The sequence below is a fragment of the Amblyomma maculatum genome, chromosome 1, assembly GCF_055883805.1.
Source record: "Amblyomma maculatum isolate TAMU_Amacu chromosome 1, ASM5588380v1, whole genome shotgun sequence".
NCBI classification, from domain to species: Eukaryota; Metazoa; Arthropoda; class Arachnida; order Ixodida; family Ixodidae; genus Amblyomma; species Amblyomma maculatum.
Window position 1 is genome coordinate 425,308,499 of NC_139344.1, and position 17,204 is coordinate 425,325,702.

General features: G+C 46.0%; 1 protein-coding gene across 1 annotated transcript; it reads right to left on the bottom strand.

Moving 5' to 3' along the window:
* Positions 1–7,032: 7,032 nt before the first annotated feature.
* LOC146209284 (uncharacterized) lies at positions 7,033–8,199 on the bottom strand. The gene has a single exon (XM_084579918.1). The coding sequence runs from the start codon at positions 8,197–8,199 to the stop codon at positions 7,033–7,035; it is 1,167 nt and encodes a 388-aa protein (XP_084436044.1).
* Between the last annotated feature and the right edge of the window lie 9,005 nt (positions 8,200–17,204).

Genomic DNA, 17,204 nt, shown 5'->3' on the forward strand with positions numbered 1-17,204 from the left:
TTGTCTGTATTTCTGCAGAACCTTTCTGTTGAAACTAAATAAAATTCAGATTTTACTACTGAAATTGTGTTGTCACAACAGGCTTCCTGACAAAAAAAAATTACGAGGGACTTTAGCGACTAAAGTAGTGAAAGGCGAAAGCCTGAGAAGTCTCATCTTGTCTAGCGTTTCTGCCTTTTGCAATCCCACACTTGAACACACGCCAAGGAACGCCACGCGACAGGAGCGCTGGCGTACCATCCAAACGCACTCATGTCGGAGAAAGTGTGACAGATACTGCACCCCTCCTCCAGAAATCTCATCTTCTCTAGCGATCCTGCCATCTGCAATCCCACATTTGAATGCGCGCGAAGGAACGCCACGCGTCGGCCACCGAAAAAATTCGGTTGCAGGCTAGCCCCCGCCGCAAGCGGCGTTGACCTACCAGTCCTTGTCCCGTAGGGCCAGCAACAGCCACCTTTCCCAGAGCGCGCGTTCAAGTGTGGCATTGTAGATGGCAGGGACGCATCCAGCCTCAGCCAATCAGAACGCTGCAAAAACGGGACACACTTTGTCCACGACAGCATGACCCATTAAAGGCTTTCGCCTTAAACCGCACAGAAATTCTGTCGTAACAAAAGATAATTTTAAGTAGTTTTTCTGACTGGATTACAAAATAATACGGGCTGCGAGGTTCACGATGGGTGGGCTCTGATAAGAAATGGTTGGCAGGCTAGCCACACTATCTCCAAAGTTTCTTTTCTGGCTATTTAGTGTCCCCCTAGAGCAAGAGCTTGTATTCGCTGGTATTCGCTGCGGAGATTTGTGTGCTCTGCCCTGATGGGGCTGGTGCAGGAGGGTCACCGCTGCTTGCGGCGGGGGCTGGCCTGGCACCGAATTTTTATCTGTTGTCGACCGTCATTGCACACGCCACCGCTGGTGGTGGACGACGGCTGTTGTTGCGGCGCGCGTCTTTTTTTCCCTCTTGCTTTTCTTTATTCTCTATATTCTCCTATCTGCACGAGGCAGCGGAGGTGGCTCAGCTACAGAGCCAGTAGCAGGCCCGTGCATTTTCTTTTCCTTCTTCCTACAGCCACAACAACAACAACAGATTTGTGTACGTGCATGGCACATCCACCCGGACCTCCAAACAGTTTATACCTGGCATTATGGTCCCCAGCGCAAGCCGTGCCTCGACGGCGTGGCAAGCAACGCCCAGCAAGGTTACCCACATCCATACGATTCAATAAGGAGTCACTTTTGAGAAAGAAACTTTTCCCTATCTCTCTAGTCTAGTGAATTTATACTTGCAAAGATCATCAACTTACTTTACTGAACGAACGAAACAAATCCCGACTTAAAAAAAACTGATTTATTTATAGGAAGGGAAAGGCGCGGTAACTGTCTCACTTGTTTTCTGTGGACACCGCAACCGCGCCGTAAGGGAAGGGAGGAAGATAGAAGTGAAGGTGGAAAGAGAGAAAGAGGAGCCGTAGTAGAGGGCTACGGAGTAATTTCGACCACCTGGGGATCTTTAACGTGCGCTGACATCGCACAGCACATGACGCCTCTTCGTTTCGCCTCCATCGAAACGCAGCCGCCGAGGTCGGGTTTGAACCCGGGTACTCCGGCACAGAAGTCGGGCGTCTTACCACTGCACCACCCCGGCGGGGCAAATCCCCACTTAATCCAAATGCAAGAGCAGTAGTATAATAATAATAAAAATAATTAGTTAACAGGAAGGGAAAGGCGCAGTATTGGTCACACTAGAAAACTGATTTATTTATAGGAAGGGAAAGATGCGGTAACTGTCTCACTTGTTCTCTGTGGACACCGCCACCGCGCCGTAAGCGAAGGGAGGAAGGTGGGAGTGAAAGTGGAAATAGAGAAAGAGGAGCCGTAGTGGAGGGCTACGGTGTAATTTCGACCACCTGGGGATCTTTAACGTGCGCTGACATCGCACAGCACACGGACGCCTCTTCGTTTCGCCTCCATCGAAGCGCAGCTCCGAGGTCGGGTTCGAACCCGCGTACTCCGGCACAGTAGTCGGGCGTCTTACCACTGCACCACCCCGGCGGGGCAGTCACACTAGAACCGCACCATAAGGGAAGGGATGAGGGTGGGAGAGAAAGTAGAAAGAGAGAAAGGGGAGCCGTAGTGGAGGGCTACGGTGTAATTTCGACCACCTGGGGACCTTTAACAAATCCCGACTTAATCCAAATTCAAGAGCAGTAGTATAATGATAATAATAATAATTGGTTAAGAGGAAGGGAAAGGCGCAGTATCTGTCACACTAGCTCTGAGAACACCTGAACCGCGCCATAAGAGAAGGAATGAGGGTGGGAGAGAAAGTAGAAAGAGAGAAAGGGGAGCCGTAGTGGAGGGCTACAGTGTAATTTCGACCACCTGGGGATCTTTAACAAATCCCGACTTAATTCAAATGCAAGAGCAGTAGTATAATGATAATAACAATAATTGGTTAACAGGAAGGGAAAGGCACGGTAACTGCCTCACTCGTTTTTGTGGACACCTCAACCGCGCCGCAAGGGAAGGGAGGAGGGTGGGAGTGAAAGTGGAAAGAGTCCGCGCCATAAGGGAAGGGATGAGGGTGGGAGAGAGAGTAGAAAGAGAGAAATGGGAGCCGTAGTGGAGGGCTACGGTGTAATTTCGACCACCTGGGGATCTTTAACGTGCGCTGACAATGCACAGCACACGGACGCCTCTTCATTTCGCCTCCATCGAGACGCAGCCGCCATGGTCGGGTTCGAACCCGGGAACTCCGGACAGTAATCCGGCGCCTTACCACTGCACCACCCCGACTTTTTAACGCGGTAGCGTTAAGGAGCTCGTGTCGCAGAAAAGCCGGTGTCGTCGGCGGCGTTGGCCGTGAGCGATAAATCCCGGCATGCACTTCATAAATATAAAGCAACTTCCAAGATGGGCTGGGTGGGAATCGAGCCAGGGTCTTCGGAGTGTGAGACGGAGACGCTACCACACAGCCACGAGCTCGATGCTTGAAAGCGGTACAAAAGCGCTTCTAGTGAATGCGGTGTTGCCTTAGAAACTTGCCGTAGAACGTTATACTAATGTGTATATCGTTAATTATGAGCATGTTACTTACAGAAGTCGCAGTTACACGATTAGCGAGGTACGTTTCCGCTACATTTCTTCTGCGCTCTGCGCACATGCAGAGCCATCTTGCGGCAAACACAGAAGAACCCCTCCTCGCAATGTGCGGCGCTGCCCCGACACGTGGCGCGCCACTCGCCCCTGACGTTTCGCCGTGCACCCTCACGGGTTGTAGAATCAAGCGTCTTTCCTTTCTTTAGATCACTATCTTCGCTCACTCGCTTCTCCCTTTCGGGCCGCGCGGGTACCGGTGCGAGGATGCCCCAATACCCTTGCGTTTAATAAGTTTTCTCGACGAGGTGCAATAACGCTATCGCGTTCCACTCTGAAGGCGAAGCTTAAGCGTCCTCCAATTTTTTTTTCTTTATTGCATGAATTGGTACAAATACATCAGTAAAAGATCGTGGTTGCCATGCCCCTTGGCTGACAACCGTGTCTAATAGACTTTCATTACCATAAGTTCACCCATCAAACTCGAGACCTCCTCCGCAGCGTCTTGCTGCTTCAAAATTTTTTTTAGTTTATACACTTGTTCAACAAAATAATCACATACAGATCGTGCATCGACATCACAGTGTCTATAAGCCATCCTACTCCTCCAAATACTGTGAAGGCCCAATAGCATGATGAGGTCATACTGAAAATCATCATTAACAGTTGTCAAGTACCGAATTCCACGTGGCGTCAATGGCAGGTCTTTTTTAAGTGTCCTTTGTAACACATCCCAGTAAAACACCGCATCCCAACAATCCAGGAACACGTGCTCAACTGTTTCAGCTTTCCTTCATACTAGACAGTTTGAGCCCCAAGGTACAAAAAAGCCCCTTTTCTTCCATCCATGTTTTGACTGGGAGGGTTAATGTATGCAATTTAAAAAAGAATGTTTTTACGCCCGGTGCAACAGTCATGTTTTTAACTCGTTTGAGCACATCTTTCCCTGGGCCTTCACAGTATAAGGTTCTGTACAATGGAGCTTGGAACAATTGTGAAATAAGATCCTTGTACAGCCGCTTAGGTGGTACCGTCGCTAAATACTCTACAGAGTACCTCGCGCGCAAAAACTTGAACGACCACACCACTTCTCGCAGGAACCGTGACACAGTGTATCCCCGAGCAGAGCATGAAGAGACTCTAAACTCTGGAATTGCACTGGATAGCATGATTTGCATAAAGGTTCTCAGGAATGCATCTTTTTGGTCACGTAGGAAACAAAACCTTAAAAGCATCTGCCGCACATATAGATGCATTAGAGACAACCCTCCGTCTTTAACTCGCCGAAAGAGATTATCTTTTCTAATTCGTTCCCAGTTGGACGACCAAATGAAGACCGCAAATACACGATGGAACCTTTGTATATTGCTTCGAGCACAGTACAATACTTGAAGTAAATACATTACTCTTGCTACCAAAAAGGTATTGCATACAGTCGCACGGGCGAAAATAGAGAGGCTACGTCCCATCCATCCTTTCGTCCTTTCCCTTATTTCTTCCGCTTTTTCATTCCAGTAATTCGTATTTTTCCCGTATTTGTCCAGTGGGACTCCCAAATAAACTCCGGGCTTTGTAGCCCATCTTACTCCACAGAAAATTTCTGGTTCCTCTTCCCATTCCCCGTACCAGACTCCGAGACTTTTCTTTAAATTAACAGCACTACCAGTCTGCCTGCAATACCTTTGTGTTACTTTCAAAGCTTCGGAAACGCTTTCGCGATCTTCTCAAAAAAGCGCCACATCATCAGCGTAAGCCAATATTTTCACTTCACATTCTCCCAGCTTAAAACCACGAATGTATTCGTTAGCAATTACCATTCTACACAATGGTTCCAAATATATACCAAAGAGGAGAGGAGACAGTGGACATCCCTGCCGCACAGATGCTCTTACATCAAGTCTTTCAGATAATACTTTGTTAATCATAAGGCGTGTGGAACAACATGCATAAGTCATTTTAACTCCTTTCAATACAACGGCACCAACACCAATATGTTCCAACAAACAGTACAATATTTCATGAGACACACGATCAAATGCTTTTTCGAAATCAACTTGAACCATGGCCACTCTCCTGTTTAGAGCATCGCAGCACTCGAACACACTACGCGCTACATGAATATTATTAAATATGCTTCTGGTCTTTATTCCACATGTTTGATGAGGTCCAACAATATCTTTTATAATGTATTGCAATCTCTTAGGTAACACCTTCATCAGAATTTTATAATCAACATTTGTTAACGTGATCGGTCTATAGCTTGTAACTTTTAAAAGCATGGCTGGCTCATCAGTCTTGGGAACCAAGACCGTATGCGCGTTGCTAAACGACGGTGGCAGATAACCCACATCAAAGCACTCCTTGAAAAGCCTTTAGAGCATGATAGATAACTCACTTTTAAGGCTCTTGTAAAAGGCCGCACTCAAACCGTCTGGACCCGGGGACTTTCTGACATTCAATTCATCAATGGCCTTTTCTATTTTTTCCACACTTATTTCGTTCTCTAACTCTTCAGTAACTTCTTTGCCTAATATTGGCATCAGAGGCAAAAAGTTATCTTTAAACCTTTCTTCACTTGGTGCTTTGCTCGAAAACAGCTCACGGTGATGTTCCACGAAGGCGCTCGTAATTCCGTCATGCTCATCATGCATAACCGTTATCTCGTTCGCGCGCGCATATCGCTTTTCATCAACGAGGGAGCGTTTTGTTGGCGTCTCGCCACCGAGCCATTTTTCCGTGCGCGCTCTTATCGCAGCGCCTCTGTACTTCTGGGCATCCAAAGCTTCTAGCCTAACTTTGATGCTTTTTATATCATGCATGAACATACCCGGCATTCGTTCTTCTTCACGCCCTAAATATTTTAAGAGCTCTTGCAGCTGCTTTTCTTCTTTTTGTTCCTCATACTTAATAATGGAAGAGCGCTCAATTGCATTCATTTTAACCTCCTGTTTAAATCGTTCCCAGGATTCAATACAGCCTGTTTCGCTCTCATAAAAAATATCAATGCTTTCCTTAACTTTTCTTAAAAATAATTCGTCTTCTGTAAGCTTCGAGTTTATTTTCCATAAGTCCCAGTTCATTTTTGATTTACACTGCTTCGTTCCGCCCAGCGTGACCTTAACTAAGCAATGGTCGCTAAATGACACTTGCTTCACTTCATACTGTTCACAGGTAGGCGAAAACTCTGGCGACACATATATTCTGTCAAGTCGCGCGTGACTACTACCTTGAAAATGTGTGAAATGCACACGTTTCTCACCATTCACCAGGACTGTTACGTCCTCTAAGCTGCACTCATTGAGTACACACTCTAGCAATTCGGCACTTTGGTCTTTTCCAACATTTCTATTCGAACGATCCTTAGAGTCTACAACACAGTTGAAATCTCCCAAAAATATAAGCGCACGACTGCATTCAAGGAAAGGCACCAACTGCTCAAAAAAGTCGCGCCGTTCTTTTTGTGTCGTTGGTGCATACAGGACCACCACCCTCAACGCACAGGTTTCGTACTTGATGTCGCACACGACAAAACGCCCCCTTGCACAAGTTATTACTTGCTCCACTGCTATGCCTACACTTTTCCTGAGGAAAAGACAGCAACCTGCCGACAAACCGACTGCATGGCTTACGCAAACATTGAAGCGTGACCGAAAACTAAACACCATATTATCTTATACGATGATGCACCAACTAGCCTCTCAAGCCGTTATTTTGAGATACCATATTATCTGTTTGCTGCTCATCCTCAACCTTTGTTTCTTGTATGGCTACGATGTCCAAATCTAGTTTGCTCAACAAACGGTTCAACTGCACTTGCTTCTGTCTCGAGGCGAGCCCTCGTACGTTTAGAGTGCCCACTTTTAGCGTTTTTTTCCAATAAGCCATGCTCTAAACCCAGCTAATCAACAATGACTAAAGGCTCACTTCTGCAGTCTATCGTCGCGAGTGAGCGAGGCAACGCGAGGACCGCAACGCGGTTTGCGATAAGGCTAACTTGCCTTTCTTAGCGCCTTCCACACTCCACTGCTTTTCTAGTCGACGCAGTTCCCGTTCTGTAGCTGGTACATTTTCGTAGTCTCGTGGTCTCTTCATGGAGGCGGTTGTCATATCCATCGGGGACTCAGCAACGCTTCCTTCCGAAGTGCCTTTCGCTGTTGGCTGATCTGACGACATAGCAGCCTCCTCCTCCTTTCCAGTCGTTTCTGCAGCGGGTTCGCTAACTTGCGTCTTCCCTCCGCCGGTGGTGTGCTCCGGCTGTTGGACATCAGGTCCCTCTCCGGATCCTGTAGGGGGCAGGGCTCCAGCGCTCTCCAGTTCCTCCTGGTCCATGATCAACTCGCTCCCGTCGTCTTGAGGGGGCACAATACCCGTTGCCACACGGGCATACGTGCGGACGCATCCCTCCCGGTCGTGCCCGAAGATATGACACGAACTACATCTCGTATTGCGGCAATCACGTCGAATGTGGCCTGTCTTCTTACATCTTAAGCATATTGGTGGCCGTCCACGCACCACCACTAACACAAGCCCTCCGTAAAACTTGTACATGTGGGGCAAATCATCGATCGAAAGCCCCTCTTTGAGCACTATTTTTAGTAGCCGAGTTGTCGATTCGGCCCCTACAAAACCCGGGCTGTTCCACTGCTCATAAGTCACTTCTTTCACATCTCCAAAGTCTTCGAACGCCCTCTGCACCGCTTCACTCGAAACGTAGAAAGGCACCCAGTGCACCTTGAAAACCAACTCATGCTTGTTCGGGTCGATGACCGCACAGTAGCGTCTCTTCACTTCCAGCGCGCCTTCTTTCAGCAGGCGTTCCTTCGCTTCCTCAGTCTTCATCTTAAGCATCCAGATATGAGACATTTGGAAGGGTCCAATGCCAGCCACGTAGGTTAGTACACCGGCCTTTTCCAACGGCTCGCGAAAATCCTGTATGCGATAAGGCCGGCCGGCGATATCACAGTGAAGGAAAACCGTTGTCTTCATTGCTTCTCCCGAAGGAAACGTAGGTAGAACCATGCGATAGCCCAGTGGTGTGCGTCGTTCGCCGCATCCTCGGCCAGACATGACCGATAACGAGGCACGCTCAGAGCTTGCCATCACACGTCCGTCTCCCACGGAAGCCCCGGCGGGGCAGTAATAGGTGGTGGTAGTGGTTATTTATTGTATATACAAAAGGAAAGAAAAGATGTTTGCCAGCCCCGGTATCTGCTATCTGATATCTGAAGCACCTGAACTGGGGCGGCGGAAATAAAGGAATAGCGATGAAAAGGTAGAGGAAATCAAAGAGGTGAGCGATAGGGAGAAAGAAAAAGGTAGGTAAAAATAAAAGAAATATATACGCTATGGTACAGTATACTGTAGTTTGCTTGAGGCCCACCCGCAAATGTCTTAGGCCACTGAGCACTCAGCACATCGGGCGGGCCTCAATCCGACTGGCCGAAGCCGCCGCTGTCAAGACCTCTTGGCCTTCGTTTTGGTGGGCAGCAAAAAAACACTGCTCCGTCTTTTGAACAATAAGCGTCTTCTAGTTTGAAAGTCAGAGTGTTAAAAGCCAACTCGAGAAAAAAAGAAAAAACTCATACCAACTTGCCCAAATCTCTATGCTTCTGTTTGCGAGACAATAATATTGTCACGCCACTGACAACGAGGAAGGATTGTGATGGTCTGGGAGAAGAAGAGGAGAAAGCGTTGGTGCCTGGGGGCTAGTAGGTTTCACCTTATCCCACTGCCATATCACTGTAAATGAACGCCCTTCGCTATTTCACCGTAACAACTTGGTGGAGGTGCGGGGTTCACTTCTATCAGATGCAGGGGAGTGGTCGCGGAGATTCTCGTTATGGATGTTGCGGTAATACCCACGCTGAGTATTTGATTGCTGAAAAAGAGGACTGTATTGCCGATTGTTGGGTACTGTTGGAAGCGATGGACGGTTACAGCGAGGTGGGAACCTATTGCGGCAGTACCTGGCGATGTGACCTTCGACGCCGCAGCGGTAGCATATCGGTGGGGAAGGTAGAAAATGCTGTTGTGGATAATAGCAAGGAACAGCTGGGCGCGTCGTAGGTCTGGCTGAATGCTCATACTGCTCAGGAATCCTGGTAGATCGAATGGAAGATCTATGTGCACTTAGGCGACGTCATACCTTGGGGCGTCAGGCATCGACGCATTCCGGTTGGCGAAATGCATAGGAGGATAGTCACTCGAAGCTGCAACTTCAGGAGCTTTCGCGAAAGGCTGCACTGCAATCGCTTGTGGTGTTGAAGCCGGCCGTCTAGATACCCTCTGGACAGAGACCTCAGCAGATTCGTGCCGGGAAAGTGGGTTGAGCCGCAGGAGTTCTTCCCGCACGATTTGCCGGATCATCGACGGAAGATCTAGTTGAGCATGGTCATCAAGGCTGGCCACGGTAGGCCCATTGGCCAGCCGCCCAAATTTTGGCGCAATACGACGCGGTTTGAGAGCTTGAGAGGCGCGGATGTGTTTAATAACATCGGAGCCGGTTTCAAGGGTGTCTTTGGCGAATAAAAAGTTGTACACGTCAGCCGCGATGCCCTTCAAAATGTGGCCAACTCTGTCTTCTTCGGGCATGTTGGAACTCACACATTTGCACAATCTGAGGATCTCTTCTGTACAAGTGGTACAAGTTTCATCCGGCAATTGAGCTCTTTGAGCAAGGGTCTGTTCAGCCCGCTTTTTGCTCGGTGCAGATTCACCAAAACACTGTTTTATCTCGGTGGCAAACCGTTCCCAAGTTGTCAAATTGTCCTCGTTATTTTCCAACCAGGTCATAGCCGAGTGAGTTAGAAAGAAAACATTTGTGAGCATGGTGATAGGGTCCCACCGGTTGTATCGACTGACGCGTTCATAATGAAGTAGCCACTTCTCAACGTCCTCACCTTCTCCTCCTGCAAACGGTCGTGGTTACCGGTAAATCTGGCAGGGAGTAGAGCTGGAGGGGGCAGGCCTGTCACCGTACCTACCCTTTTCTTTTTCTCTATCGAGGAAATCAAAGAGGTGAGCGATAGGGAGAAAGAAAAGTGTGGGTAAAAACAAAAAGAAATATATACACTATGGTACAGTATACAGTAGTTTGCTTGAGGCCCACCCGCAAATGTCTTAGGTCACTGAGTACTCGGCACATCGGGCGGGCCTCCGGGGCAGTAGTAGATTTAGAGTTCTGGGATGTACGAGACAGCTAAAACAGCTAGCTGGATGGAAAATGTGTTGCTGCAGCTTTAATATTGAATTGAGAGCAATGTGTAAAAAAAAAAACAAATACACACGTGATTTCAAAAGCAAGGCGCCCGTGTGCTGCGCGATGTCAGTGCACGTTACAGAACCCCAGATGGTAGAAATTTCTGGAGTCCTCCACTACGGCGTCTCTCATAGCCTGAGTCGCTTTGGGACGTTAAACCCCATAAAACAGAGAAACAAACCATAATTGTTACTAAACCTTTCTTTCTACAGCGTTCGCGGTGACGTCATACATTTTTGCTTTCCATCTAGCATCTATGGGCTAGTCAAGGTGCAGGCTGATTGGCTCTAGGGATTCAAACAAGGACGTATGCTCCCTGCGACTGTATACTGTTCAATAGTGTAGATGTCCACCGAGAAGTCAGGCTTGCTTTCTTTTCCCCAAAAAGCAACATAATATTATTGTCTCGCAAAAGGTTCAGAAGTATAGAGATTTGGGCAAGTTGGTATGATTTTTTTCGAGTTGGTTTTTAACACAATAGAAGACGCTTATTGTTCAAAAGACGAAGCAGTGTTTTTTTGTTGCCCACCAAAACGAAGGCCAAGAGGTCTTGACTCTGCGGCGGCTTCGGCCAGTCGGATTGACTTCTAGCTGAATCTCTCATCAATAGCTGAGTAATAAAGTGTCGTATTGGCTGAGTAACTTCATTTTCTTCCCTCCGGATGAACAAAAGAAGTGAATTCCCAAGGAATATTATTAAGGCTATAGCTTTATTTTAGAGTGCTCACAGAGATTTTAATATTTATCAGGGTAATAAAAACTGCACATCACAGGGTTCGGCAATGTTCGTTTGCAGGCGACACCAAGTAGAGGCCTTACATTTAATTAGCGTTTCTTCGGCGTGGAGTACCTAGTCGTGGTGAGTCGGTAATGTTGTATAATTACCGCGTAACATACTAGATGATTTCCATCTGTGAATATCTCGGTACGACCTCCAACCCTGAAAGCGGGACCCAGAGCCAGTTCGTGAGGTGCTTAATAACCATCAAGGGATGCGTGTGCCGGTGTCCACAATATTGAAATTCTTTTCATCATCCGTTGCTTTCTGCTGGATTCCGTTCGTGCGGGTGCAATGACGGCCTACAACAGATAAAAATCAGTGGCTGGATAGCCCCCGCCGCAAGCGGCGTTGACCTACCGTCCCAGCGCCGTAGGGCCAGGAACTGCCACCCTTCCGGCCTCGGCGGCCGCTTTTCGGTGGAGGCGAAAAGCAAGTCGCCCGTGTGCTGTGCGATGTCAGTGCACGTTAAAGAACCCCAGGTGGTCGAAATTTTCGGAGTCCTCCACTACGGCGTCTCTCATAGCCTGAGTCGCTTTGGGACGTTAAACCCCACAAAACCAAAACCAAACCAAAACCGGTAGCTGTGTTTCTGCTTGTGTGCATGTGCGGGTCCTCCTTTCTGCCCTTTCTTTTTGATTATATATTCACTTGACGTTAAGCGAATAAACAGTTGCAAGGCGAAATGTCGTGTTTCTCCTTCTTTCTGTGCTGTCTGTGTCATATTTCGATTCCCGCAAAGCTCTCAATAATGTTCCTCACACCAAACTACTTCTGTTGCTTGGAATATATTTGCCCGCACAATTTGTCGATTAATTGCTGTTTAGCCGAAACAAAAGAGCACTGTATGTAAAGAATGACATATTATTTTGTCCCGCTGTACGGTACATCAGGTGTTCCGCCGAGGAGTTGGGGATTTATTGTCTTTGGTTTATATCAATGATTTGGTTTCTTTTAATGATGAAAATGTCAACGTCAGCCTATTTGCTAATGATAGTATGCTATATAATGAGCTTCAATCTGGTTCAGATCAAGCCCTGCTTAATAGAGCATAAGACGATGTACGTTGATGTAACAATGGGGACTGTCGCTCCAAGCTGAGAAAGCAGTATTGATGCGTATTATAAGAAAGATGATGCCTTTCAAGTTTACCTACACTCGTAATACTACGTACGTAAGTGAAGCAAAAATAGAGGCATTTAGACGTTTTAATTAATAACGAGCCAAACTGGAGTAATCACATTTGACAAATAACTTCATTCCAATGAATCAAAAAGGGTTTTTTAAAAATGGCTTATGCATAATCAAAAACACAATTACGATGCCGTGTGGTGAGAGTGTAACCTCGAAAAAAGACATCGCGCATGGACAAAGCTTCAGCAGTTTGCCCTGCCTTTCGTCTATATTGTCAATCAATCCCGGTGACGAAGTCTTTCTCTGCACGCCTACACGCATACCAGTCTTGTCTGAAAAAACTTCTAAGTCGCTTCATCGGCCCACACCCGACCCTTGAAAAAACTTTACCAGTGAACTGTCGAGTAGCCCCCGCGTCTCCTGTCAACGACCCGTCGCTGTCGTGGAACTGAGCTTCTTCCCTTTAATTCCTGCGACTAGGACGGCCGCTTCCGTAGAAGGCGGGGGGGGGGGGGGGGGGGAGACTTTATCGCGAAGTTTATCCACTTATAAGCACCCTTCGTTTCATGAATTTTCATTCTCATTTGTGAATCATCATCATCAGCGCGCTGTGCGTTCGTTTCTCGACGCCATTGTTGGCTGTGCCATTAAAGCTCGGTCTCTAAGCTCACAATATCAATAACAAAATTCTGATTCTCTAGGTCTGTTTATGTATACGAATAAAAAAACAAATAGCTCTGTACCCGAAAGACAGCTAAAGTAGATTTTTGCACTCAATAATTCACGTAAAATTCGGAACCATGGCAACAATTTATGCTAGGTAACTCTTAACTAGAAAACCTAAGCACATACGACTGTGGCATATGTCCCCATTCCGCCAGAAGCAACAAGCTGAAATGGTCTTTTTTTACAAGAAAAATCGGCAATCTCAGTTTACTGCCAGGTGTGGTTTTTATTTGTCGAATTTCAACAATGTCATTGACAATATTTTTGATTACTAAAATATTTTTTACCCATCATTTTTTCAGTCTTTCAGAGGCAGCATCATCGAAAGGCTTACGTCTTCACGAATTAATGCTTTAATGTTGTTTTTTTAAGTGCTATCTGTGCATACCATGTAACCAATCTTTCTTCACACTGATTATGCACTTACTGTTTTCACCAATAGGTCTGTATTATCGCGTAAATAAATAAAAAATAAAACATAAATAACTCCAAACTACAGCCGTTATATCACACCTTAGTGACACTGGTAACCTGTCATTCATGGTCTGATAGTATTTGCTTAATGCGCTACAGCCAATCTGATTCTTCTAGTTCTTAGACTTCCGTGATGTCGATATGCGGCTTTTACTTGTCCTACTTATAGATGTTTTTTCTTACCACTTAAATGCTCTTACTAGCCATCGTAAAGCCACTTTGTCTCTATATAATCACTGTGCTCGGCACTTCGTTTTTAAATAAGTTTGTTTTATTATTCTCACGCCCAAAAGGAAGTATAATCTCTTTATGTTTTCCCTTGATGAATCAACCTTTCCTTGATGAACCAACCTGCTGTTTCCTCGAGCCCATATACATGGGCTCGAGGAAACAGCAACTTGCTTAAAACAGTTTTAAACTTTTCTTTGCGTGGCCAAATTGGCGTGTAAAACAAACTGCACGACATATGTTGATTGACGCTTTTTTAACAACTGACAGATCAGCGGATGTAACGTATTAGCCAAGAATTTTCTCAAAACTGATGTTTAATGCTAAATTAGGCGCAATTATTTCCATCTTTCTTTTGGCACAACCATACCACAACTGAAATGTTCGCTGAAGTAATTTCTCAGTATACTTTTTTCTACTGCACCCCTTGTGAAAGGGAAAGAACAGGAAAAAAAAATGTCTTTATCTACATAGCTTGGATTTTCTTTCGCATCCCTACTTTTACGATCTGACCTCTCATTATTTTAAAAAGCGTAAAGCCAGGACATAAGCACCAACATATCCTCTTTATTGTAATACGAAAAACGCACATGCACTTTTTCCCGTAGTTTGGAATTAACTTTACAGCTACGCAGCAAGCTGCGGTAAAACGGAGGCACAATTGAGCTGTCTTTAAGGGTACGAAGATAACATGTTAGGGCACCCGTCAGTTGTTTCTTTTGCGGCTATTTGCTTATCTAGATGCCCTCTGCTACTAACAGGACCATTTCATCCGTTCATCTATTTTCTCCCATACCTCATTAGGATACAGTCGTAAAGAGACATAGACACCTACACAAGATCGAGCCGTATGAGGGCGTCCTCACCCGCATCTTATGATGAATTCACTCGGTGAGGCAAGGGAAGATTGTCAGAGATTTTGTGAAGGCGAGAGATAGCAAATAGGTGAGGGGAGAGTGAGGGAAGTAACTATGCAGATAATGAGGATAAAGGTATGTCACAAAGTTTGTTTCCTCCAAGGCCTTTAGTAAGTTTGCTGCTCTGGACGACGAATAAATTAAAACATTTAAATAAGAAATAGGAAGGAAGCGTCTTCCCACGCCTTCCGCTGCTCTCTTGAACTCCTTATTTTTCCTTATATCTGGATCTCCCTATCTCGTTGTCTTTTCTCTTGCGCAACTTGTTTCGATAGTGCAACATTCTTTGCGATATGCATTTCCTTCAGAGTCATTATTTGCGGAAAAGTCCATTGGCGTCATGGAATTCCCAGAGTATTGAGAAATCAGAAAGTTTCTTCATCTATCGATATTATGACCTCTTAGAGTCACATGATACGGGGGAGGTATGATCAGTCAGGTTACGTGACCGAATTCGGAGGTGTTCTGGCAGTAGGCATTCGAGATAGCCGTGCTACATACACAAGCGAGGGCGTTGGCGTTGTGGTTGCTTATTGGTGCGGGCGGTGACAGTTGGCAACGGGGCTTGGATGCATGCAGACGAGTCTAAAAAGCTCACCTTATCATGCTTGATTTGAGACGAATAAGAGGCGGATCCAGAAAGACACACGATATGGCTCGCATGGGTCTACAACGAACTATGATTGCTAAGACACTAGATGCGACAACACGTACGGCTGCAAAGACAGAAGCCTGCAGCAGCATCGTTTTTCGAGCCCTGTTCCAAGGTTATTTAATTTTCCCCATACATGTTTGGTCATCGCGCCGCAATCACTCTTTTGTAAATGTAAACTCGATAGCGATAAATTCTCAGTCGTACGGGAAAACCGGCGTTGTCAGTCAAATCAAAAGCATGCCTCTCGCGTATGCAATGGAACTGCAGGAGCTTCACTAAGAACGGTCCTACCATTCTAACATTCGTGCCGCAGCGCCGTCCTTTTTCTGATACTCCTTCAAGGAACGCGCGGACCGTTGCCTTTCTGGTTACTGCAATTAACAGACCCCTACTATTCAACATAGAAACAGCCGTTCAGACGGACAGGCGGCCGTCTTTATCCGTAACGATTATCCCTCTACTCAGCTCTCACTTCAAATCCTTTGCTAGCCCAATCGGGAGATTGTGGAAGGAAAAATCTTCCCCCATGGTTAAAAGCCTTTCATCGTGGAGCGGCCGTGGACGTGCGCACCGCCGCCGCCATGGCGAATATGAACAGCTCATCTCGAGCGAGCAAGAATTCTTGTCGCGCAGGCTGTCAGGCAGGCTACAATACCAGACTCCTTACCTATTGTACTCAACTGCTCGAGCGCACGCCAACGGAGCGGACCATAACAAAGACTGAGAAGCACGCGGGAAGAGAAGGTATGCAGCTGAGAGATGTGTAGAAGAACGAGGAGAAAGGGAATAAGCCACATGCAGCAAATTCAAGCGAGAGGAAAAGCAGGTTCGAGCAGGAGAGTGAAAAAAATCACAAAGCAAAAAGCGCCTTGCGCGGGGGAGGAGTTGGGCGCTCTTCTGGGAAAAAGCGGCAACTTGGGAGAATAGATGCGAAGTTGAAGCTCGGAGAAGGCGAACCTAGTGAAAGAGGACAAAAACACGGAAAGTGCCTTATGGGTCGTTTACAGCCAGACGTGAAGTAGCGAAAAAATATTGTAATATTTTGGCAGCGAAAAGCGTGGCTTTGACGTATTTGCAGCTTAAGCATCTCCAAACTCTCGATAATATGTGCAACCCCATGATGTGGTATTTTTGGCTAAAGCTGGCATAAAAATGTTGCCATAAAATTAGGAAAATATTTTTTTTTAAATATACTAATCGGAATTGCGCAAAATGCATCCTATTAAACTGTTTTATTTAAGATGATAAGGTCAAAAAGCAAAATACAGCGGGCAATTTATTCTCTTCACTGTACAGTAATCCACTACATTTTTTAGCATAAATAATTTGCGGGTTGGCAAGGGACATGATTTTGTGGCTCTTACGTGCGTGCCTAAGCTTTATTGAAGGGAAGCGAATTATGGCGTGTTTGCAATGCAGCCTTAGGGGAAAAAAAAAATAATGCACGATCACGATTATATATAAAGTGGATAACTACTTCGAATGCATCTTTTCAATAAATACAACGTCTAAAGCAAAAACGTTGGAAAATAAATATAAACACATGCACGATACAGCAATAGAAATACTACAAGAACATCAAAACATTCTGACAACAAGAATTTAGTACATTCTAAACGAGAGGAAAAGAAAACAAAACACGAAATCAAGAAACGCAGGGACATTTGTTAATATAAATGACACGACGTACGGAAGCCTGGAATCCTCTCTGCATTCTTGGAGCCAGCCGCATATATAGCGCGTGCTTGAATTTCAGAATTTAAAACACGAGGTGATCGACTTCATTCTACTATTTGCTAAAGCTGCGCGCAGAAGCCGCTCAGCCAGTAGACTTCTAAAAGCTGTGGTGCAGCTGATCTAATACACGGACGTAAGCTCTTGACTATGGAAGTGAGTGTTTTATGTTAGACCGCGTTCGGACTGATTTCCAGGTAC

Bases quoted from the DNA above. Each gene is read 5' to 3' on its own strand.
- LOC146209284 (XM_084579918.1), bottom strand. From the start codon at position 8,199: ATGGCAAGCTCTGAGCGTGCCTCGTTATCGGTCATGTCTGGCCGAGGA.